Consider the following 25,516-nt stretch of genomic DNA (forward strand, 5'->3'; position numbering starts at 1 on the left):
ATTTTCCATCAATATCTGGACTATAAAATATCCAACCAAAATATTCTTTAACTTCACAAGAGAATTGCTTTATCTACGTTACTTTTATCAAAATCATTTGGAAAAAGAAAACTCAGTCGTAAAAATGTCGTAAAATGTAGAAACAGTGTATTTTAAGACTTTCTAAAACCTAGATAAGTTTAATGCATGTAACGAAAGTGCAATTTTGAAACTAGGAATCATTAAGTCATTAAGATAAAAGAAGCACTTGAATTTTGTCGAAATTACAACCGTTAAATCACATTTTAATAAAATCAAAGCGCGTGTTATAGCACACTTCTCGTTAATTTTAAGACAGATGCTTTGCTTAAATAACAAAACCAACTACCAATCTTACAGAAAAGATATATCAGCTGTTTATGATCAAACTCGGAATCTTTTCGCGTTTTAAATTCAGTTTCCAAATGAAGTTCAAACCGGTTCAGAATGAATAAAAACTTTGAAAAACGAAAGAACTTAGTGGGTATTTTCGGTAAGTAATTATTTAAATATCTAATATTAATAATATTACAAAATCTATATTTTATTATCTTAATATTTTGCAATATCTATCTTTTTTTATCTTAATATATTGTCATATCTATCTTTTATTATCTTAATATATTGCAATATCTTTCATTTTCTTAATATTTTGCAATATCTATCTTTTATTATCTTAATATATCGCAGTATCTATCTTTTATTATATTAATACACTGTAATATCTATCTTTTATTACCTGAAGTATTTTAAAGTTACTCCTTGAAAATTGCGTAAAATAATTGAAGTTTTTGACTTCAAAACCATATTGATCTGATCATATTCTGACTTTAATATAGGATATTTAAGTAATTCCGTTTAAAAATATATTTTTTGTACGTTTCTTTTCCCTTTTTTTTTACTTTTAAAAAAAATATTTATATGATAAAAACCATTTTCGAAATTTCAATAAATATAATATTGAAAAAGAAAAATTTTTATTGATCATTATTAAAAAATTAAAAATACATTTCAATTTGAAATCAAAAGCACATTTTTTCGAAATGTTTAATTAAACATTATTATTATTATTATTATTATTATTGTATATATTTCGATGCCATTTACTGTAATTCAATTTCCAGCAATATCGGGGAAAAGAAAAGTTCAGTTAAAACTTTTCCTTCGATCATTACTTTTCTTCATTTTTATTATGTGTATGTTAGTTTGCGTACAATGAAATTTTTTTTAAACTTAATTGGTGATAAATTCTATCTAAATTCAATTGGTGATAAATTCTATCTAAATTCAATTGGTGATAAATTCTATCTAAATTCAATTGGTGATAAATTCTATTATCTACATGAAAATATTAAAATTTATATTGCCATAAGGCAAAAAGCTCTACTTTAAGCACTCCAGCTACTCAGTGGTCAAAGTTTAGCAAGACGATAAAATAGTGATCTATACTGCTTTTATCGGTCAGAAGGTTTTGAAGCTTGTTTTTTCATTCAAGACGGAGCTCCAAATTATATTTAAGAACACTAGTTAATCGGAAAGTGGTTGAAGTTATGATTGTTGATAAAATTGCAATACGTTTGCCAATAAGTATCAGAAGACGATCGAAATTTGCGTTTTACTCCAGCACAGAGCTCTAGCTGAAATTTGAGCATTCTAGATTGACAGAAAATATCAAAGTTTGGATCAACTTTGAAATGATATATTCTACTCGTTGCAATCAGATGACAAGTCAAACTTATATTTTCTTTTGGCACTCTAGCTAGAAGAAAAGCTGTCGAAATTACCGTTGACAATAAAATGGCTCTTCATGCTGCTTTTATTGGCCAAAGGACAATAAAACTTCTATTTTCCTTCGGCACAAAAGTTCAATTCAAATTTGAGCACTCGAACTAATCAGAAAATGTTTGAATTTCAATTGCTGATAAAGGGTCAATACATTTGGTTTTTACATGAATCAGAAAAAAAAATCGGGATAGCCTGGTTAGTAGGGCGCTGGGACCATGTCCGAGGGTTCGTGAGTTCGAACCCCGCCGGTCGAAGATTCCTCGTGTAGTAAATGGTGACTGACGCACGTTAAATCTGTCGAGTCGCAAAGTCCTCCGTGTTCCCATAACAAATAAATAACTCTGGGGGTACTGAATTGGAGATTGATCGTTCTCTGATTCAAGTCAAAAATACGATCTGTGGATGAATGAATTGATGTATGAATGGGTCCGCTCTATTAACGGACGTGACGTATGGGTGTGGCAGAACTCGAATTCTTGGCCATAGATGGCGCCACAGGAAAACATGAACAATCTAACCCCTCTGCCTTAACAGGCATACAAGAGAGAGAGAAAAAAAATCAAAACTTGAATTTACAATAAGTACAGAGGGTAAGGTTAAATTATAACACTCTGATTTCTTAAAAAAATATCAAAAAAATTACAATAGATACAAAAGTGAATTATGTAGAAAGTGCTACAATACGTCGTTAAAACTGATATTTAAATGTAACGAAAAATACATAAATTTGAACAATACAAAACCAATGTTAAATGCAATATGTTTCAAACATATAAGGAAAAGTTTTCGATTTCTTTAATGAGATCTGTCATTCGCTAAAATGCCTTGAATCAAAATATTTGGTTCACTTTAATTTATGACAAAGTATCTTTTAACAAATAACCTTGACAATCAACGATCAGCTTTCGCAACAAAAAAAAAACTATTTTCAACTATCACTGTAAGGTCAACCCTATTTACATTCATTCTTTAAAATTGTTGTTAACAATTTCCTAGATATATTGGCCAGACAATGGGAAGTCCTTGGGACAGACATGAGTTAGCCTATTTATCGAAATCAGATAGGGAAAATACCATAACTTATTAACTTACAAAACTGTTCGATGAACTTAGGATGAAACAAATGCATGACGCAAGAAACAAGAATTACAAATGGTGATTACAAATAGTGAAGAAATAATGATTTTACTCTATTATAGTGATTAAAAAAATATTATTAAAAAATTAATGCTGGTAATTAATAAATAATTAATAAACAAATTGTAATTAATAGGTAAACAAAATTACATATACTAAGGGTATGAGATAGCATAATGATGAACCACGTTTTCAGATTTTTCAATTGAAAGTTGTTGACAAAAAAAATGCCTGCTTCCATGAAGGCAATTTGATATTTTAGTGCAATAGGTTGCGATATTTTAGTGCAATAGGTTGCCTGGTGAAAAATCCTAAAACTTGTAAAATACCTATCTGGAAACAATACAATGGCTGTGTTCCCAGACAATGAAAGGTCCAGGGAAAAGTCATCAGTTTGTCTATTTATCGAAATCAGATCGAACAAATACAACTTATTAGCTGTAAAATTGTTCCATTAAATTGTTTTAAATCCCAATTTAATCATGACTTCAATTCTATAAACGTAAAATAATTATTTATTTAATTTAATATGAAATAATTTAATATGAATTACTTAATATGAAGTTATCGTGATTAATTCTGACTACCTTTTTCCTATCCTTGTTCATTTAGGGGCCGTATAGCAAAAAATATTAATTAATTTATTAGTTTGTTTATTTAATTTAGTATGAAGCAATCATGAGCAATTCTGGCTACTTTTTTTTTACTTTTTGTTCATCCGCAAGCTGTACTCTTCCACTAATAAAAAACGTTAATTTGGTAATTTATTTACTTATTTCATTCAATATAAGGATATCATAAGTAATTCTGACTAAATTTTTTTAATCCTTGTTCTTTTACTCACAAATAATACTGATTAATATACACTGAAGAGCCAAAAAAACTGGTATACCTGCCTAATATCGTGTAGGGTACCCGCGAGTACGCAGAAGCGCCGCAACACGACGTGGCATGGATTCGATCAATGTGTGAAGTAGTGCTGGAGATAATTGACACCATGAAACCTGCAGGGCTGTCCATAAACCAGTGGAAGTAAGAGGGGGCGGGGATATCTTCTGATCATCACGTTGGAAGGCATCCCAAATATGTTCAATAAAGTTCATGTCTGAGGCTTTTGGTGGCCAGCGGAAGTGTCTAAATTCAGAAGAGTGCCGCTGGCCACCAAAATCCCCAGACATGAACATTATTGAATATATTTGGGATGCCTTGCAGCGTGATGTTCAGAAGATATCCCCACCCCCTCTTACTCCCTCTTATGGACAGCCCTGCAGGATTCATGGTGTCAATTATCTCCAGCACTACTTCACACATTGATCGAATCCATGCCACGTCGTGTTGCGGCGCTTCTGCGTACTCGCGGGTACCCTACTCGATATTAGGCAGGTATACCAGTTTTTTTGGCTCTTCAGTGTATTTAATCAAAAATGAAGTTTTTACGTGTAATCCTGATTACCTTTTTACATTCTTTGTTCAATTACGAGCTGTATTCTTCTGCTAATAGAAAATATTAATTTAGTTGTCTCACTAAACATGTTTTCCTCTGTAATCCTGATTAACTTATGTAAAATTTTGTTAAATCATGAGTTGTACTGTTCTAGTAACAGAAGAAATTAATTTATTTATTTGGTTTTATTTTTTATCAAGCTGTCATGAGTAATTTAAACTACCTTTTTTAATTCTCCGTTCAATTACGAGCTGAACTATTCTACAAACAGAAAATATTTATTTATTTATTTGGTTTTATTTCGTATTAAGCTGTCATGAGTAATTCTAACTACCTTTTTTTCATTCTTTATTCATTTACGAGCTGTACTATTCTACTAACAGAGAAAATATTTATTTATTTGATTTTATTTTGTATCAAGCTGTCATGAGTAATTCTAACTACCTTTTCTTCATTCTTTGTTCATTTACGAGTTGTACTATTCTACTAGCAGAAAATATTCATTCATTTATTTGGTTTTATTTTATTGTTGTTGTAGTTCATTTACGTCGCATTAGAGCTGCACAATGGGCTATTGCCACGGTCTGGGAAACAGCCCTGAGGATGATCCGAAGACATGCCATCGCAATTTTGATCCTCTGCAGAGGGGATGGCACCCTTGCTTCGGTAGCCCGACGACCTGCAAGCGAAGTCGAGTCCTTTACGGTAGAACAGTTTATCGAGGACCAATACCGCGCACCCTCAGTCCCTATACAGACTGATCTAAGTGGACACCCACCAGCACACTGACCGCAGCCGGTGATGCTTGACTTTGGTGATCTGCTGGGAACCGTGTCTTAACGATCAGTCCACTGCGGGACTGGTTTTATTTTGTATCAAGCTCTCATGAGTAATTTTAACTACCTTTTTTCATTCTCTGTTCAATTGTGAGCTGTACTACTCTACTAACAGAAAATATTTATTTACCTATTTGATTTGATTTTGTATCAAGTTGTCATGAGTAATTCTAACTACCTTTTTTCATTCTTTGTTCAATTACGAGCTGTACTATTCTACTAACAAAAAATATTTATTCATTTATTTGGTTTTATTTCGTAATTACCTTTTTTCATTCTTTGTTCAATTACAAGCTGCACTATTATACTAACAGAAAATATTTATTTATTTATTTAGTTTTATTCTGTATCAAACTGTCATGAGTAGTTCTAACTACCTCTTTTTATTCTTTGTTCAATTACGAGCTGTACTATTCTACTAACAGAAAATATTTATTCATTTATTTGGTTTAATTTCGTAATTACCTTTTTTTATTCTTTATTCAATTACAAGCTGCACTATTCTACTAACAGAAAATATTTATTTACTTATTTAGTTTTATTTTGTATCAAACTGCCATGAGTAGTTCTAACTACCTCTTTTTATTCTTTGTTCAATTACGAGCTGTACTATTCTAATAACAGAAAATATTTATTCATTTATTTGGTTTTATTTTGTAATTACCTTTTTTCATTCTTTGTTCAATTACGAGCTGCACTATTCTACTAACAGAAAATATTTATTTATTCATTTAGTTTTATTTTGTATCAATCTGCCATGACTAGTTCTAACTACCTCTTTTTATTCCTTGTTCAATTACGAGCTGTACTATTCTAATAACAGAAAATATTTATTCATTTATTTGGTTTAATTTCGTAATTACCTTTTTTTATTCTTTATTCAATTACAAGCTGCACTATTCTACTAACAGAAAATATTTATTTACTTATTTAGTTTTATTTTGTATCAAACTGCCATGAGTAGTTCTAACTACCTCTTTTTATTCTTTGTTCAATTACGAGCTGTACTATTCTAATAACAGAAAATATTTATTCATTTATTTGGTTTTATTTTGTAATTACCTTTTTTCATTCTTTGTTCAATTACGAGCTGCACTATTCTACTAACAGAAAATATTTATTTATTCATTTAGTTTTATTTTGTATCAATCTGCCATGACTAGTTCTAACTACCTCTTTTTATTCTTTGTTCAATTACGAGCTGTACTATTCTAATAACAGAAAATATTTATTCATTTATTTGGTTTAATTTCGTAATTACCTTTTTTTATTCTTTATTCAATTACAAGCTGCACTATTCTACTAACAGAAAATATTTATTTACTTATTTAGTTTTATTTTGTATCAAACTGCCATGAGTAGTTCTAACTACCTCTTTTTATTCTTTGTTCAATTACGAGCTGTACTATTCTAATAACAGAAAATATTTATTCATTTATTTGGTTTTATTTTGTAATTACCTTTTTTCATTCTTTGTTCAATTACGAGCTGCACTATTCTACTAACAGAAAATATTTATTTATTCATTTAGTTTTATTTTGTATCAATCTGCCATGACTAGTTCTAACTACCTCTTTTTATTCTTTGTTCAATTACGAGCTGTACTATTCTAATAACAGAAAATATTTATTCATTTATTTGGTTTAATTTCGTAATTACCTTTTTTTATTCTTTATTCAATTACAAGCTGCACTATTCTACTAACAGAAAATATTTATTTACTTATTTAGTTTTATTTTGTATCAAACTGCCATGAGTAGTTCTAACTACCTCTTTTTATTCTTTGTTCAATTACGAGCTGTACTATTCTAATAACAGAAAATATTTATTCATTTATTTGGTTTTATTTTGTAATTACCTTTTTTCATTCTTTGTTCAATTACGAGCTGCACTATTCTACTAACAGAAAATATTTATTTATTCATTTAGTTTTATTTTGTATCAATCTGCCATGACTAGTTCTAACTACCTCTTTTTATTCTTTGTTCAATTACGAGCTGTACTATTCTAATAACAGAAAATATTTATTCATTTATTTGGTTTAATTTCGTAATTACCTTTTTTTATTCTTTATTCAATTACAAGCTGCACTATTCTACTAACAGAAAATATTTATTTACTTATTTAGTTTTATTTTGTATCAAACTGCCATGAGTAGTTCTAACTACCTCTTTTTATTCTTTGTTCAATTACGAGCTGTACTATTCTAATAACAGAAAATATTTATTCATTTATTTGGTTTTATTTTGTAATTACCTTTTTTCATTCTTTGTTCAATTACGAGCTGCACTATTCTACTAACAGAAAATATTTATTTATTCATTTAGTTTTATTTTGTATCAATCTGCCATGACTAGTTCTAACTACCTCTTTTTATTCTTTGTTCAATTACGAGCTGTACTATTCTAATAACAGAAAATATTTATTCATTTATTTGGTTTTATTTTGTAATTACCTTTTTTCATTCCTTATTCAATTACAAGCTGCACTATTCTACTAACAGAAAATATTTATTTATTTATTTAGTTTTATTTTGTATCAAACTGTCATGAGTAGTTCCAACTACCGCTTTTTATTCTTTGTTCAATTACGAGCTGTACTATTCTACTAACAGAAAATATTTATTCATTTATTTGGTTTTATTCTGTAATTACCTTTTTTCATTCTTTTTTCAATTACAAGCTGCACTATTCTACTAACAGAAAATATTTATTTATTTATTTTTCTTTTATCTGAAGCTATCGCGAATAATTCTAGCTATTTTTTTTTTTATTCTTTGTTCAATCCAGAGCTGTACTTTTCTACTAATAGAAAATATTTATTTATTTATTTTATTTAAAGCTATGATGGAAAATTCTGACAACCTTTTTTTCTAAGTTAAATATAAATAAAAAAATACATATATTCACTTGATTATTTACTCCTAACTGTTATAAAATTTCAAAAGAAAAAAGATTTCTTTAATCCATCAACTGCTCCAACCTTAAGACTCGATTTATATGTTTTTGAAGTTAAATATAAAGTAGAATTTGACCTCTAAAATAATGAAGGATTTAAGATTCAGTTACTTGCGTAATCTCCCACACTAGAATAGCATTTAAGTTCCATTTCTAAGTCGAAGTGACTTGCAAGTATTCTGAGTCAATATCTTAAGTAAGTGGAATTTCCATCCTCTACATTTTTTCTTTTCTAACTCCTTTCACGATATTATCTAAATATAAAATTATTGACAGAACCTTTTGAATCTTTTCTAATTGCATAAGATTTATAAATCACGTATAATCATTATTTATTTTGAAAAATTATACATTTATTGTTAATTACATATTATCTTTATTACGACAAAGATTTGGTTTATATTTTTAAATACTAAAAAATACTTCTGATTCACGATATTATCTAAATATAAAATTACTGACGAATCATTTTAAATCTTTTCCAACTGCATAAGATTTATAAATCAAGTATAATCATTATTTATTTTGAAAAATTAAACATATATAGTAAATTACATATTATCTTTATTTACAACAATGGTTTGGTTTATATTTTTAAATACTTAAAAATAGATGTAAAATTTTTTTACTATAACTATTCACGACGGTACCATTTGCATAACCAACGCTTTTTTACACTTTCCGCTTGAGATTCTACGTAGTGGTATAACGATTGATATTACAACTGTAAGCAAGATTTTTTTACAGTGTAAAAAAAGAGCCGTGGTGGCTCAGGGGGTAAAGGGCTTGACTCGTTTCGCGGTTTTCCTATCCATGTAACGCTAATGCGGGTTAGTTCAATCAAAAAGTCCTCTCCATACTTTATACAGTTCTTCTGTCTTCTGGATTGGGTTCAAAATTACAAGACTACAAAGTTGAACATTGGTAGTCGTAAACTCAAACTGGGCCGGCTGCTCTACGACGGTTATAAAATAACAGTGTAAACAATTTAAAGTTATGAAGAACATTGTTTTGATTTTCATGAATTAACTTCAAATTTTAATCTGTAGTGGTAGTCAAAATCATTATAAATCAACTTTATTAACCCTTTATAAAACCATAAGCATAATTATCACCAACTTTATTAATTTTTAAATGTCAAAGGAAAACTTGTTTCCTCCTATGATTTGTCATCCATTTGCTGATAACTTCAGAAAATGCAAAAACAATACAAATTATTTTCCTAAATGTAAATAACAGTAAAGGTTTGCGTGGGACCAAGAAGAAGGGCTAACATTTGGAAACTATTTTCTTTGGTGCGTCATTGATCATTTCTCATCATTGCTTGTCGTTACAAACACAGAGCTTTTATAAATTAGCTTATTTATAAGCACAGAAGTTCAAGTTTATGGCAAGTTCTCTACAGCAGATAAAGCTTTCAAAATAGTACACACCTTATAATTTAATCTCAATTTCAAAAAATATTTTAACATAACTACAAAAAGAACCTTATGGGATTAAGAAAAATACACAAATATATACATTATGTAACAACTCTACCTATAAAAAAAAATCACCTGCGAAAATCAGAAGATTCGACAGCTATACATTTGTTATAATATTCCCGCTGGTATGAATTTGCGGGACCACTATATAAGTTCAACATGAAGCTTACAGAAATATAGAACAAAAAAGAACAAAATTTTTTACATCATATATTATTGTATTCTTGTAAGCAATTAAGTAAAATCACCTGCGAAAACCAGAGGATTCGACAGCTACACATTTATTATGATATTCTTGGTAGTACGAATTTGCACGATTACGATATGAGTTCAACAAGAAGCTTACAGCGATATAGAACAAAAATAAAAAATATAAACAGAATTTTTTTACCATATTATATTCTTGTAAGTATAAATTATGTCGTGAGAAATCGTTGTTCTATAACAATGTGATCATCATTCGAAACTAAGAACTTTTTTTTTATCTTCTCAAACAATATTCTAAACTACCTTATAATTGTGTCTGCCTGAATACTTCATAAAGCAAGGCATATCAGGTCAAGAAAAAGGTGAGTCGAAACTATTGCTTCAGTTTTGTGGGTTTTTTCCTTTGCATTAAAGAATGGTAATTTAGTTTTTATTTTCGTCGCAAATTATCTATTCTTCAACATTTCCCCTCAGGATGAATCCACACTTTCAATATTAACATGACGTAGATGCATCCGGTTTCTTTCGTCGAATTCGAACCGGCATAGCAGCAATCAGATTAAGATTCCCTGTCGTTTTTGTTGCTGTAACATTCAAATATCTCTTCACTTCGCAATCTTTTACGTTTGAAGAAATCCAGTGAGTAAAGATAAAATCTTGTATTTTTCATGGTTTATTTCTGTTAAAAGGAAAATCTTTATTAAGCATTTTTAAAATTAGCGCAAGCTGTTGATCTTTAATGACCTAATTAATATTTTGTAGTTATTTTGGTCGTAAATATTATTCTTTTTTCTTAATAACAAGTTATTGTGTAACAAAATGTATGCATATTCGTAGTGATATGTATATCCTCTTAAGAACCCGGCGTCTATTAAATTGGGCAAAGCTTGGTATAGTTTTAACTCTCTCAATCATTTAAATAATAATTTATGAGTATTTTTTCTATTTATATATTTTTACAAAGCAATTGTCTATGTAAAGATATATTTGTATATGTGATTATCTCCACCTTTGTTGGTCGGTTTACTTTCGTTGGTAAAGTGATTAATTACAAACAAAAATCATAAGAAAGGTAAGAAATTCAATCTTATTTAGTTATTGAAATTGTTATTGCAATTATATTGTTTAGTTATTGTAATTGCAATTTAGTTATTGTAATTTAGTTATTGCAAATTCGACTCGACTTTAGGCATATAAATTTCTCATTTTTTAAGTATAATGTATTGCGTCTCATGACCAAAATGTCAATAAATAAACTATTAAAGTATCCTACAGTATACAAAAAAAATTTAAAAACTAAAATTTATCATTTTTTATGCAATAACTAAGGCAGTTAATACAATTCATTAATTGAAATTATTTTTCAAAAAGAATATTGTGTTATATTTAAAATTTTACTTTATTCTAAGTAAAACATTTTTATTGCGATTTTTGAGTAAAATTCGCATATTTTATTATTATTTTAATCTCGTGCCTCATTAGTTTAAAAAAAGTCATCCAAAAACATGGTCGTTTTTGGTAAAAAAGATTTTAAAAAATGTTTGAACGCATGTCTTCCAGCAATTTCATACAAAATGCATTAAAATGAGAAATGTGTTTGAACTTGATTTTTTTATTTGAGTTTATAAATTTTAGTTCATTTCGTTTTATTTAACAAAACTAACAATGATATTTACACCGCTTCAGTGCTAAATTGTATTTCTAAAAAACTAAGGAATACTTTTTTCTAAAAAAAAATATTTAAAGAAATAAAAATAAATTTTATTAATTTTAAGTTTTAACCAGGTTTTACTTTAATTGTTATAAAGGTTCGTCAGCTCTGTCTTAACATTTTTAAATACAATGCTGCCTTTTTTTGAAAATAAAATAAGTGTACCTGATCTCGAAATAAGTATACCACACTTAATCTCCTGAGAACCAAGCTTTAAATAATTTCAAAAAATGCGTTTTTTTATTTTGAAATACGTATAAAGGAATATGCTTACAAGAAAGTAAACTCAGTAATAGGATTAAAAAAAAGTTTTAAAAATTACGTTTAAATAAACTTAATTATTATTTTTAATGATTGCATCAGAATAGTAGATTTTAAGTTTTAGGTTTTTTTTGTACACATTTTAGAATACTTTTATAGAATGTTTCTTCACATTTTGGTCTTGAAACAAATTCAACTTCCTTGCAATAAAGAATTCGTACCAAGGAGTAAAACCATTTAATTGTATACAAAGACAATCGTTTTTTACAAAAGCATACGAATAGAAAAAAAATGACAAAATATTATTTTTTAAGTGAATAAATATATGCTGAATATGTTGTTCACCCTGTTGGAATTTTCATTCTAAAATTATAGTAAAATAACAGGCAGCAGTCTGTTTATTCGATTAACCGTCAAATTTACGTTAAAGAAAATTTTTTGCCTCTACGTTTTGAAACAATTAACAACTACTTTGGTTATAAAACCAGAAATTCAAAACTGTATCTTTTTTAACCATTTACAAATAGCAAGGTTTCAAAACCATAAAAGAGAAATTTAAATTAACGTAGGAGTTAGGCTTTTCGTTAGGTAATGGGTATCGGAGAGTGTAGGTCACAATTTAGGGAGTGCAGGACACTGGAAACTCTTCATGCGTTGAAGGGAAAAGCGGTTGGCTTAGTTGGTAGTGTCAACACTGGGACTTGAACCCCAGGTCTAACGATCATGAGACTGATACATTACTCCTCTCGGCTATAATATGCACGCAGTTGCAAGGAACTAGGCGGTTTCATTAGGGGTGCTTAATTGGTGCGGAAAAATTCTGACTGTTTAACCGTATTAGGTAAGCAGTTAATAAATGGTTTTTCTTACAGTTAACAGCTTGATTACCATTTTATTTACGGTTATTTGACTGGTTTGTTTGAATATAATAAAATAGCAATTGAATAAATTGTTATTGAACTATTTTTTCCGAGAAATTACCTACAGTACAATTTTATTGTTGTCCAAAAAACGTTATAAAAGTTCTATAAAATACTTTTTATGAAAGAAATAGAAAATACTTTTTTCTACAATATGTAAAAATTAAAATTTATCATTTCCTTGTGTAGTAATTATAAAAAAATACTATTCTAGTACAATCAATTGAATTTTTTATGGCATTTATGAGTTTTTAAGCTACATATTTCTAAGTAAAAATCGTAATTTCGGTAAATATTTAGCCTGTTAACTAGGAAATAAACTTTTGTTCACCTCGCTCCAAAATGTAATTTTTTTTTATTCACAGTTATAAGTAATAGCACACCTCAAGTAGTTTCCATGACGAAAAATGACGTCGCCCATTTCTGTAGTAGTTCGTGTGTGACGAAATATTTCGTCATATCTAGTAAGCAGGTCAAAGGTCAGATCTCAGGAGGATATTGGGGCATCTGTCTGGACATTTTAGATTTTCGACACACCTACACACAATTGAATTTTAACAGACTTTGTAGGTTTTCATTTTGTTTCATATGCACAATGCGAAAAGAAAACTAAACACTTCAGTAACTTTTAATCTAATAATCGAATTTTCACGCACTAAAATACAATCGGTATGGTTGAAGGATCTTAACTTAAAATTAAAGTTGATGGTATTTCGAGATCAGAATTTACGAGATTACGAGAATTTACGAATTTACGGGATAAATTACGAGATCAGGCACAAAAATCGACTATGTCTGAATAACTGTTTTCGACGGATTTGATCGAGAGAGAAAACACATGAGTTGTAAGTTTTTACAAAATTTTAAAAAAAAAAAAGAAAAAAATTAGGAGCAAAATCAGTTAAATAATTTCTAAGCAATTTTTTTTTTGTAGTTGGTCAATAAATATTATAACGTGTAAATGAGGTAAAAAAAATTTCTGATCCATTAATTACAGCCGGAAAATTTCGAGCAGTATTAAATTAAACAATAAAAATAATAAATAATTGTTTTCTTATTAAATTATATTTGGGAACAAATTCTTGTTTTTTTTTTCCTTTTTATTTCAGTTGTATAAAATTTTTTAAGAGTGCTTGTATACTTTTGTACCTTGATACTTGGATTTCAAATCTGTAATCGGTTACTTTCTCCGAGCAACAGTTTAGTTTTTTTTTCTTTAAACTGGCATTTTTAATCTTTTATTTTTTTGTCGAAATGTACAAATTTAAAGACTTTATATAGAACAGAGGATCACTTAAATATTGCGACAAACTTCTAGAGATGTTAATGAGCATTATCAAGATTAAAATTGCATGAGAAACCATACCCGAAAATGTTGTCATTCGCCGCTAGGGGCTCTACCCTATTATGAAATGTTTCCTCGTCTGCTTCTGAGCAATTAACAAGAGGGTATCTCCCGTAGCCACAATCAATGACATTTCCGGGCATGAGTTCCTATACACTTTTAATCCTGATGATGCACCCTAACTTCCCTAGAAGTTCGTCGCAACATTTACGTGACTTCCTGGTATACATGACGGTTTTAAATTTATTCATTTCGACAAAATATAGACTAAAAATGACATTTAAAAAATGTCATTGTTTGTATAAAAAAAAAAGAGCGAAACTAATTTCAGACCCGAATTAGGCAAGATCAAGTATTTGTATAAATGCCACAAAAAATTTATTCCCCAGTGTTATCATTTAATAAACAAGTTTTATAATTTGAAAAAAAAATTTTGAATCGCCGAAATAATTCTTGAGTCCAAGATTTCGACCCGTATCCTGACCAGCCAATTGGCCAATTGTTGTCCAAAAAACGCTATAAAAGTTCTATAAAATACTTTTTATTAAAAAAATAGAAAATACTTTTTTCTACAATATGTAGAAATTAAAATTTATCATTTCTTTGTGTAATAATTAAAAAAAAATACTATTCAAGTATAATCAATTGAATTTTTTATGGCTTACTTTACAAAATAATACTTTTTTTTTAAATACTTTACAAATTTAAACTACCCTTCATATTCTGGGGATCAAGAACCCAAACGCGTCAAGAAAAAAATATAATTTAGTCGAAGAAAATAAGTTTTTGTATCTAATTATGTATTTTAAAATGTAATTTACCCAAATTAATTAGCATATGATGGTTAGACTTAGCGTTCCCCGATTTTTATTTCTACCTTATAACCCGATATAAACCATCTTTTCTTGACGAAATCCCAACTTATTAAAGTTCATTAGTAATTGAAGATCACAGGGAAAGAATGGTTTATGTTCATAAAAAATTGATTTTGAGAAAAAACGAATTTCGCGCGGTTACAATTTTCTTCCAGCACGGTCACACTTCACTAAATAACAACACTCGGAAAGAACCGATTTTTTACGTTATTGATTTGTTAAAACTTAGTAATTCTCAAAAGGCAACAGATGGCGATTGTATCGTCACTTTCGTGAAAAATGATAAATCGTTCTTTCTCTTGGTCTTTAATTCAGAACATACCCTACAACAATTAAAAAGACACTTTAAGTTTGTTTGTTTTTTTTAAATTTTTCAAGAAATACTTGTTTAAATTTGTAACTTCAGAAGTGTTTAGTTAATACGATTTTTCACACTTTACAATAAAGTTTAAAGCTCTCAAGGGCTTAAGGGACAGACAATAAATTGCGAACGAAAACAAGTAATTTTGAACACCCTATGATAGGAAATCAAGTAATAAGCTTGTAACTTACATCAATTACTATGATTGTTGCTTGCAATAACTGTACAAAACTTCGAAAATCTAGCTTTATTCAATCAAATCGAATTTTAAAGCAATAATTTTGTAAGCAATTTAAAATTGTTCCAAAAATTTTGTTTAATTTTATTGAATATTTTTAAAGTTATAGCAAGTAAACAAAAGACAAAAAAAACTAGTTTTTTATAAAAATAGAAATAAAATTTATTTCCATAAACATTTAAGCTAGATTTACGAAATTTTGCGTAATTATTGCATATAATATCCAAAATTGTTAGTTACAGATTTATTGTTACATTTTTTTCTTTTTTTACGTAGGGTGTTCAAAAACACTGCCATGTTTTGAATGTTATTTGGGTACATTTGTGTAAAATAGAACCGATAGATATTTTTTGGGTAGCATCATAGCAAGTTCGCGAAGTCTTTCAAATTCGTTTCGTTGAAATTTAAATTGAAAAAACGCGTTATATTGAGAATACTACTAGTATAATATTGCTAAATGACGCGCTTTTTTAAGCTTACGTGACAAAATCAATTGGAAGCAGTAACCATAAAAATCTGTAAGCCTTACAACGAATTTTAACCCCTAGCACCATCTGTGCTTATCTTTACACTGTCAATCATCCATTAAAACAGATTTTTAATTAGTATTTAAATATTTTTTTAATTTTCTTAAAATCGGCTGTACTTTTTTCAAGAATTTATTTGTTTTTGTAGTGCGTCAGAATTCATTTTAATGAAACAAAAATTTGTTTTAGATTTCCTATTTTGGTAATATAAACGGGCAATGGCACCACAATTAACAAAACCAGCTCCTGACTTTGAGGGGACAGCTGTTATTAACGGCGCTTTCAAACAAATAAAACTAAGTGATTATAAAAACAAGTACTTAGTTTTGTTCTTCTATCCATTGGACTTGTAAGTATAATTTATATACTATCAAAAAACATTTTATGCTGGGAGGGTGTTCTGTATTAACCTCCTTGAATATGTATAGTTAGATTTTTTTTTTTTAATTCTTGTTCTATTAGCAACGTTGAATAGCCGATCCATAACGGATTTGTCCAACCCATATCTAAATTTGTAGTCTTGAACTCAAACAAAAAAAAATAATAGTATACACGGATCAAGCATATTTAAGATGACCAGATTTATAAACCATGATTTGATGACAAATGAGCGGAGTGTTCTCGAAAAACTTAATGATTTAAGTACACCCATATATTTATGGAAAATATTAAGAGATGATTAAAACAACAAATTCCTTTTTTTTTTAATTTATAACTGTGGGGAGGGTCGTAATCAACAATGTCAACCTTCATCTATGAAAAGGTACCCCCCCCCCATAGAATCGAGTTAACATGTCTTATATACTAGTGAAATGGAATTATATTTTTGTAGTGGTAGATATGCTACAGTAATCCCCCACCAGAATTATATCACTGATAGAATTCGATGAACGGATACCACTAGTTGATTTATAGCTATTTTGTGAGAAGCCGGGAGAACTGTATTAAGATCACCGTACTTTTTGAGTGCTGATCGTGAGAGCTGTATTAAAATCACGTGTATTAAGTTCACAGCTGTATTAAGTTCACTAGTGAATTGGAATTATATTTTTGTAGTGGTAGATACGCTACAGCAATCCCCCACCAGAATTATATCACTGATAGAATTCGATGAACGGATACCACTAGTTGATTTATTGCTATTTTGTGAGAAGCCGGGAAGGTTGTATTAAGATCACCGTAGTTTTTGAGTGCTGATTGTGAGAGCTGTATTAAAATCACGTGTATTAAGTTCACAGCTGTATTAAGTTCACTAGTGAATTGGAATTATATTTTTGTAGTGGTAGATATGCTACAATAACTAATATTAGGTGCTAAGCGATCTTGGCCATGACCTCTTGGTTAACGGCAAGTTTGTATGAAGAGGGTATTCTAAATCTAGTTGTAATGTTTGATAAGTGTTTAAACAAACTTGGCAATTATGAATCTGAAAATAAATTTGCCTCTTGTAAATTTTCTTTCGTTTGGTTTTTATTTTCAAACTGCCCTCGTATTTAATAACCGTTCGGGCATGCGCGAATCGCATTGACGTGCGATCGCATGCAGTGAGAATGCCCCATTTAGATTTTTGATTAAATCTACATAAGTTGGCCCTACTTTTTCACAGTCCCGCAGTGGACTGATCATTAAGACACTATTCCCAGCAGATCACCGAAGTCAAGCATCACTAGCTGCGGTCAGTGTGCGGGTAGGGACCATGGTGTGTGGTATTGGTCCTCGTTAAACTGTTCTACCGTAATGTGCTCGACTTCGCGGGCAGGTCGTCGGGCTACCGAAGCGGTGGTGCCATCCCCTCTGCAGAGGATCAAAATTGTAATGGCAGGTCTTCGGATCAACCACAGGGATGGGTCCGAGACCGTCGCCAATAGCCCATTGTGCAGCTCTAGTGCAACGTAAATGAACAACTACAACAGCAACTTCACAGTCCCGCAGTGGACTCATCCTTAAGACACGGTTCCCCGCAGATCACCGAAGTCAAGCATCACTGGCTGCGGTCAGTGTGCGGGTGGGTGACCACTTGGATTAGTCTGCGTAGGGATCGAGAGTGCGCGGTATTGGCCCTCGTTAAACTGTTCTTCTGTAAAGTGCTCGACTTCGCGAGCAGGTCGTTGGGCTACCGATTCTGGGGTGCCATCCTCTCTGCAAAGGATCAAAATTGCGATGGCATGTCTTCGGATCATCCTCAGGGATGTATCCCAGATCGTCGCCAATAGCCCATTGTGCAGCTCTAATGCGACGTAAATGAACAACTACAACCTACTTTTTCACTGCAACTACTGTAAAAATTAAATGAATTAGTAAGACATCATCTTTAAGTGTAAAATTAAAATTTTATAAATATAATAACACAAAACAAATTTCCTCTTATATAACTTATTGTGGTTGAAAAACTTTATTACAGATTTTGGGTTTGAATATAAAATTCTTTTCTTTCTTCTAGCACATTTGTCTGCCCAACAGAAATAATTTTATTCAGTGACAGAATTGAAGAGTTTAAAAGAATCAATTGCGAAGTCGTCGCTTGCTCGACTGACAGTCATTTCAGTCATTTAGCCTGGTAAGATATAAACATCTAAGTTGTATATACATTATGTGCAGGGTGTTCCGTAATGACTGTCCTTAACATGCGTCAATAAAATATTTGTCAAAAAAGAACAAAATACACACATTAGAAAATTGCAAATTAATTTTTCAGCCAGGAAAAAACGTTAAAAACATCTAACGAAGTATTAATGAGGAAAAAACATCAATACTTTTTTGATGTCAGAGGATCCAGTAATTTTTACTGGTTTTAGCCTTGCTCCATAATGTTTCTTAATAACGTTTTTTTTTCTCTTAAATATTAAATTGTTACCCGTAACGTATATATATATATTTATATAATGTCCGGCAAAGATTCTAATGTAAATTAATAAATTACGGAACAACCCCTTATTAGAAATTCCACGAAAAATTTACAGCCTGGAATAATATGCATAATGAGTGCTAAGTTGAAGCATTTTATTGTGCAAAATAAATCATCTTAAATTTAATTACTCTATATACTGCTTAGAAATTCCACGAAACATGTACAGCCATGTCGCAAAAATGGAATAATATGCGTAATGAGTGCTAAGTTGAACCATTGTGTTCATTAAGACACGGTTCCCAGTAGATCACCGAAGTCAAGCATCACTGGCTGCGGTCAGTGTGCGGGTATTAAGATGGTTTATTTTGTTGCTCAAAATAAACCATCTTAAATTTAATTACACCATATACTGCAGAGTTTAAATTAACAACTGAAGATTTTTAGCAAATTTGCACTTTATTATAGTTGAAGGTATCAATAATATGATTAAGCTGATTTTTTTTTTTTTTTTAAAGTTAACAATCTAAATAAACCGAAACAATATTTTTTTTTTTTTTTTGTCAAAAATTAGAATACTTAAATAAAAATACTTCTAAAGCTTTTTTGTTTGCATTACAAGTTTTTTTAAAAAATTACATTACTAAATTAGCATTTGCGTTGTACAGTTAATTTAAAAAAGATTTAATTATGTAAAATGTATTGTTGTTTTACCTCACAAAATTAGCATTTAACCATTTAAGTCAAGATCAGATTTTTTTTCTTTTTAAATTAAGGCATCTTTTTCAAATTTAAAGACAGAAATAGAGATTTTAAAATATTCTACATATTCTGGTGTATTTATTTTTATTACTCAAACCGGAGGCATTAGTGGTAAAACGTAACAATATTGCAAAACATAATTCGAAAATGTATCATATTCATTGTCTAAGTCTTAAAAAATTTATCTATGAAGCTTATTTTATTTATTTATTTTTTTTTTAATAGGATTAACACCCCACGGAAAGATGGTGGTTTAGGCAAAATGAACATTCCACTGTTAGCAGATAAAAACGCAAAAATATCTAAAGACTATGGAGTATATGAAGAAACTCAAGGAATTCCATTCAGGTAAATAAAATGATTATTTAATTTAGTAAAATGTATTTCCAAAATTAAATAAATGACAACCGGTCTATTTTATCTATTATACCTATGAGTTTAGCCAAAATTTTAGGTTTTTTTGCTGGAGCAACATTTTGAACCAACATTTGCGACCACAAAATTGTTGCGAACTCACAAATTTTCAGTTTTTTTTCTCCATTTATTTATTTATATTTGTTTTGTTTTTTTTTAATGACGGGCACTTGGAGCTATTGTCCATTGGCCACAGAAAGTGCCAGAACTGCTAATTCTCTTTTCGTTACCCAGTGGGCACCAGTGGCGAAGCCATGGCGGTAGAACAGCGTCGCCCACGTCACACTACCACAACCCGTTTATAGGGAGGGTCACATTCACACACAAAGGAGAAAGGACATAGAACACAGATAGAGGGAAAGAAACATCCATGCCTTGCCCGGGATTCGAACCCAGAACCTTTCTGATGCAAGGACAGTTCCCTGCCCCCTACACAGACTGGTCGGCCCATTTATTTATTTAATTTTAAATTTTCAAAAATATTTAATTTTGTGAAGTTTTTAAACATAAAAAGACTATTTTGATCCTAATGTAGATTTTATAAGTAAAAACTGTTTAAAATATGATAAAACTGTTTAAAATATAATAAAACTATTTAAAATATGATAATCAAAACTTTTATATTAAGCAAAATGGAGGCCGGGATAGCCTGGTCGGTAGGGCGCGGGACCCATGTCCGAGAGTTCGTGGGTTCGAACCCCCCCCCCCGGCCGAAAACTCCCCGTATAGTTGGTGACTGATGCACGTTAAAATTCTGTCGAGTCGCAAAGTCCTCCATATTCCCATAACAAATCAATACATCTGGGGGTACTGGGTTGGAAATCGATCGTTCTGATTCAGGTCAAAATTACGATCTGTGGACAGGGTGCGTAGCCAAATCTTTGAATCAAAAATAAGCACTTTTTAAAAACTTTTCAAGCACTTTACAAAAAATTTCAAGCACTCAAAAAATTCATATTCAATCAATGATATTATTGAAAAACAAAAATTTTTTATAAAGAGTTTTAACGTTAAAAAAAAACCAAAAAGAAACGGACGTAAATCAAAACAATCAGTACTTTCCCACATCACCGAGTGAATTCAACTTGACCCTGAACTCAGAACAAAAGTACCCTTACCCCCTACGTCAAAAAAGTGATAGAAGTAAAATAAAATAAACAAGAATAAAATTAAATTAAATTAAAAAGAAAAACATTTCATAAGGATCTGATATTCTCTATCCAAATTAGAGCACTTGGGTTTCGGTTTTAAGTGTGCGCGCATGCGCAAGTCATAACGTGGGTACGACAAGAAGTCCGCGTGAATGATTACGTAGCAAACACCCCATTTTTCGTGAAATGCATGGGATCCATCAGATATCACTGAAGAAAAAAAAATTAATTGTGGAAAAAAAGCACTTTTTAAAAACACCAGCTGAAAAAAGCACCTTTAAAAGCTTTTAAAAACGAAATCCCCAAAAAAGCACCTTTTAGTACTTTTTACAAACGCTACGCGCCCTGGTGGATGAATGAATGAATGGATGTATGAATGAGTCCGCCTAATAAACAGGTGTGGCGTATGATGTGGCGAAAGTCGAATTCTTGGCCATAGATGGCGCCACTGAAAAACAAGAATCGCACTCTCTGCCTTAAATTTGCTCGGTTTCACCAAGCAGGCTTGCCCGTGTGGCAAGTGGCATTAGAACCAACCAACCAAGCAAGCAAAATGCCAGTTACAATTTTTCATTTAAGCTTAAATAATTGATTTCACATTTTTTAATTAAATACAATACAAGAAAAGTTACTAACTTCCTTTTACTATACATTAGAATTGTGCATTTTACAATAAAAAGCTTTAACCTCATTCTAATTTTCTTCATTTTTTAATTTTTAGAGGTCTATTCATAATTGATGAAAAAGGTACACTTCGACAGATTACAATAAATGATTTGCCAGTCGGAAGATCTGTAGATGAAACACTACGACTAGTTCAAGCTTTTCAATTTACAGATAAGCATGGTGAAGGTAAGATTTGTTTACCACAATACATATTCTGAATGTTTTTTTCTACAGCAGAGGGCGTTATCTCTCCCATTCTCTAGTGTTACTGTATTCGTTCAATTGACAACAAATCAAACTTTCATTTTGTGATGTAGCAAAGTTAACTGTTACTGAGCATAGAAAGTATATAAAAATATATAAAAAAATCTCCAGAATAAAAAGCCTTGAGCATATATGCTTAAATAAAAAAGTATTGCATACAAAATCATGTTAAACATGTGTGGGGATAGTAGTTATCGACAATGTCAACCTTCATGTATGTCAACCTTCATAGAATCGAGTTAACACGTCTTATATACTAGTAAATTGTAATTGTATTTTTGTAGTGGTAGACACACAACAGTACTCCCCCACCAGAAGTATAGCTGTGATAGAATTCGATGAACGGATACCACTAGTTGATGCATTGCTGTTTTGTGAGAAGTCGGGAGAGCTGCATTAAGATCACGGTCGTGGTTGCTCCTGCGTTGCCTTTAGCAGTCGAGTGAATACGTTGTACGTTGCGTGTGATCGAGACTGAGTAGCAACAGCGCAAAGAGGTGGATAATGTTGCAGTCACAAGTAGCAAGTCAACTGCTTAAGTTGGACAATCCATCGAAGTAGGCGTGTTCAGATTGAAATGGGCGTTACTGTCAAGATAGGCGTGTTTATATCGAATTGGGAGTTTCCGTCAAGGTAGGCCTATTCACATCACGTCCAAAAGTCACCAATGTGGAGAGAGTTGCTATCGACAATGTCAACCGTCATCTATGAAAAAGGTACCCCACCGTAGTATCGAGTTTACGTCTTATATACTAGTAAATTGGAATTGTATTTTTGTAGTGGTAGACACACCATGTAACTATTAAAACACTACAGTGCATCTAATAATTTGGTCTAATTATTATAATATACTAATATAATACCTGATATAATAAACATTCCATATTTATATAATATATAGTCTAATTTATCGAATAGTGGAATTTATATTACATATAGTTTAATTTAATCAATTGATACACGAACGTAAACAAGTGCATACCAATTTCAGTCGCATAAAAACAATAAAGCTGTTTAGTATAATCTGAAAATCAAGATTTTACATAGAATCTTATAGTGCCTCTTATAATTTGGTCTAATTATTACAATATACTAATATAATACCTGATATAATAAACATTCCATATTTATATAATATATAGTCTAATTTACCGAATAGTGGAATTTATATTACATATAGTTTAATTTAATCAATTGATACACGAACGTAAACAAGTGCATACCAATTTCAGTCGCATAAAAACAATAAAGCTGTTTAGTATAATCTGAAAATCAAGATTTTACATAGAATCTTATAGTGCCTCTTATAATTTGGTCTAATTATTACAATATACTAATATAATACCTGATATAATAAACATTCCATATTTATATAATATATAGTCTAATTTATCGAATAGTGGAATTTATATTACATATAGTTTAATTTAATCAATTGATACACGAACGTAAACAAGTGCATACCAATTTCAGTCGCATAAAAACAATAAAGCTGTTTAGTATAATCTGAAAATCAAGATTTTACATAGAATCTTATAGTGCCTCTTATAATTTGGTCTAATTATTACAATATACTAATATAATACCTGATATAATAAACATTCCATATTTATATAATATATAGTCTAATTTATCGAATAGTGGAATTTATATTACATATAGTTTAATTTAATCAATTGATACACGAACGTAAACAAGTGCATACCAATTTCAGTCGCATAAAAACAATAAAGCTGTTTAGTATAATCTGAAAATCAAGATTTTACATAGAATCTTATAGTGCCTCTTATAATTTGGTCTAATTATTACAATATACTAATATAATACCTGATATAATAAACATTCCATATTTATATAATATATAGTCTAATTTATCGAATAGTGGAATTTATATTACATATAGTTTAATTTAATCAATTGATACACGAACGTAAACAAGTGCATACCAATTTCAGTCGCATAAAAACAATAAAGCTGTTTAGTATAATCTGAAAATCAAGATTTTACATAGAATCTTATAGTGCCTCTTATAATTTGGTCTAATTATTACAATATACTAATATAATACCTGATATAATAAACATTCCATATTTATATAATATATAGTCTAATTTATCGAATAGTGGAATTTATATTACATATAGTTTAATTTAATCAATTGATACACGAACGTAAACAAGTGCATACCAATTTCAGTCGCATAAAAACAATAAAGCTGTTTAGTATAATCTGAAAATCAAGATTTTACATAGAATCTTATAGTGCCTCTTATAATTTGGTCTAATTATTACAATATACTAATATAATACCTGATATAATAAACATTCCATATTTATATAATATATAGTCTAATTTATCGAATAGTGGAATTTATATTACATATAGTTTAATTTAATCAATTGATACACGAACGTAAACAAGTGCATACCGATTTCAATCGCGTAAAAACAATAAAGCTGTTTAGTATAATCTGAAAATCAAGATTTTACATAGAATCTTATAGTGCCTCTTATAATTTGGTCTAATTATTACAATATACTAATATAATACCTGATATAATAAACATTCCATATTTATATAATATATAGTCTAATTTATCGAATAGTGGAATTTATATTACATATAGTTTAATTTAATCAATTGATACACGAACGTAAACAAGTGCATACCGATTTCAATCGCGTAAAAACAATAAAGCTGTTAAGTATAATCTGAAAATCAAGATTTTACATAGAATCTTATAGTGCCTCTTATAATTTGGCCGGGACTGTATGTACAAAAATTTAGAAATTACTTCTCAATTTCTTCCTTTATTTTTAGTTATATATATTTTGATATTCTATATAATGTTACATTTTACCTTCATTAAATTTTATTAACTTTTCTTCTAGTTTGTCCAGCTAACTGGAAACCTGGAGACAAATCAATGAAGCCTGACCCAGATGGTAGCAAAGAATATTTCAAGAATAATTAATGTCATATTTAAAAGCAGAGAGCATACCAAAACTAGATTAAAAGAATCTATTTGTAAAGGGATTACTAATAAAAGCAAATTCATTCAATTTTTAAAATAAACATATAAGAAAAAAAGTATCTTGATTATTGAAAATAATTGGCTTCTTTAGCAGTACGTTTTAAATTTAGAAGATGAAGAATGAAGACTAAAAGAAAGAAAATTATCTGATAATTAGAATATCTATCCTACATTTAATGTTAATAAGGGGAGGTAAGATAAGTAGACATCATAACTATGACACCTAGTTCCTTATCCCTTTCAAGGCTAATTTTTAATAAAGAAAGTGTTTCTT

At 29.8% G+C, this 25,516-nt stretch overlaps 1 protein-coding gene across 5 annotated transcripts; it reads left to right on the forward strand.

The window, feature by feature from the left end:
- The first annotated feature begins 60 nt into the window (after window positions 1-60).
- On the forward strand, window positions 61-25,196 carry LOC107445276 (peroxiredoxin 2). 5 transcript variants are annotated; one of them, XM_071188432.2, is made up of 7 exons: window positions 283-511; window positions 10,159-10,230; window positions 16,296-16,455; window positions 18,547-18,663; window positions 19,939-20,061; window positions 22,000-22,130; window positions 25,100-25,196. In XM_071188432.2, the coding sequence occupies exons 3-7, from the start codon at window positions 16,325-16,327 to the stop codon at window positions 25,180-25,182; spliced, it is 585 nt and encodes a 194-aa protein (XP_071044533.1). In that variant the 5' UTR covers window positions 283-511; window positions 10,159-10,230; window positions 16,296-16,324; the 3' UTR covers window positions 25,183-25,196. The 5 variants fall into 5 exon arrangements, with proteins under 5 accessions (XP_015915117.1, XP_071044533.1, XP_015915120.1 ...); XM_016059631.5 differs by lacking the exon at window positions 10,159-10,230 and having other exon boundaries at window positions 61-511; XM_016059634.4 differs by lacking the exons at window positions 283-511; window positions 10,159-10,230 and adding an exon at window positions 8,242-8,373.
- Window positions 25,197-25,516: the final 320 nt, after the last annotated feature.

Source organism: Parasteatoda tepidariorum, chromosome 12 (assembly GCF_982258835.1).
Source record: "Parasteatoda tepidariorum strain Cologne lab strain chromosome 12, Ptep-v5.0, whole genome shotgun sequence".
Taxonomy (NCBI): domain Eukaryota; kingdom Metazoa; phylum Arthropoda; class Arachnida; order Araneae; family Theridiidae; genus Parasteatoda; species Parasteatoda tepidariorum.

Coding starts and splice junctions, on each gene's coding strand:
- LOC107445276 (XM_016059631.5), top strand. CDS start 16,325: ATGGCACCACAATTAACAAAACCAGCTCCTGACTTTGAGGGGACAGCT. Junction 20,062..21,999: donor ACTCAAGGAATTCCATTCAG/GTAAATAAAATG, acceptor TTTAATTTTTAG/AGGTCTATTCATAATTGATG. Junction 22,131..25,099: donor TACAGATAAGCATGGTGAAG/GTAAGATTTGTT, acceptor CTTTTCTTCTAG/TTTGTCCAGCTAACTGGAAA.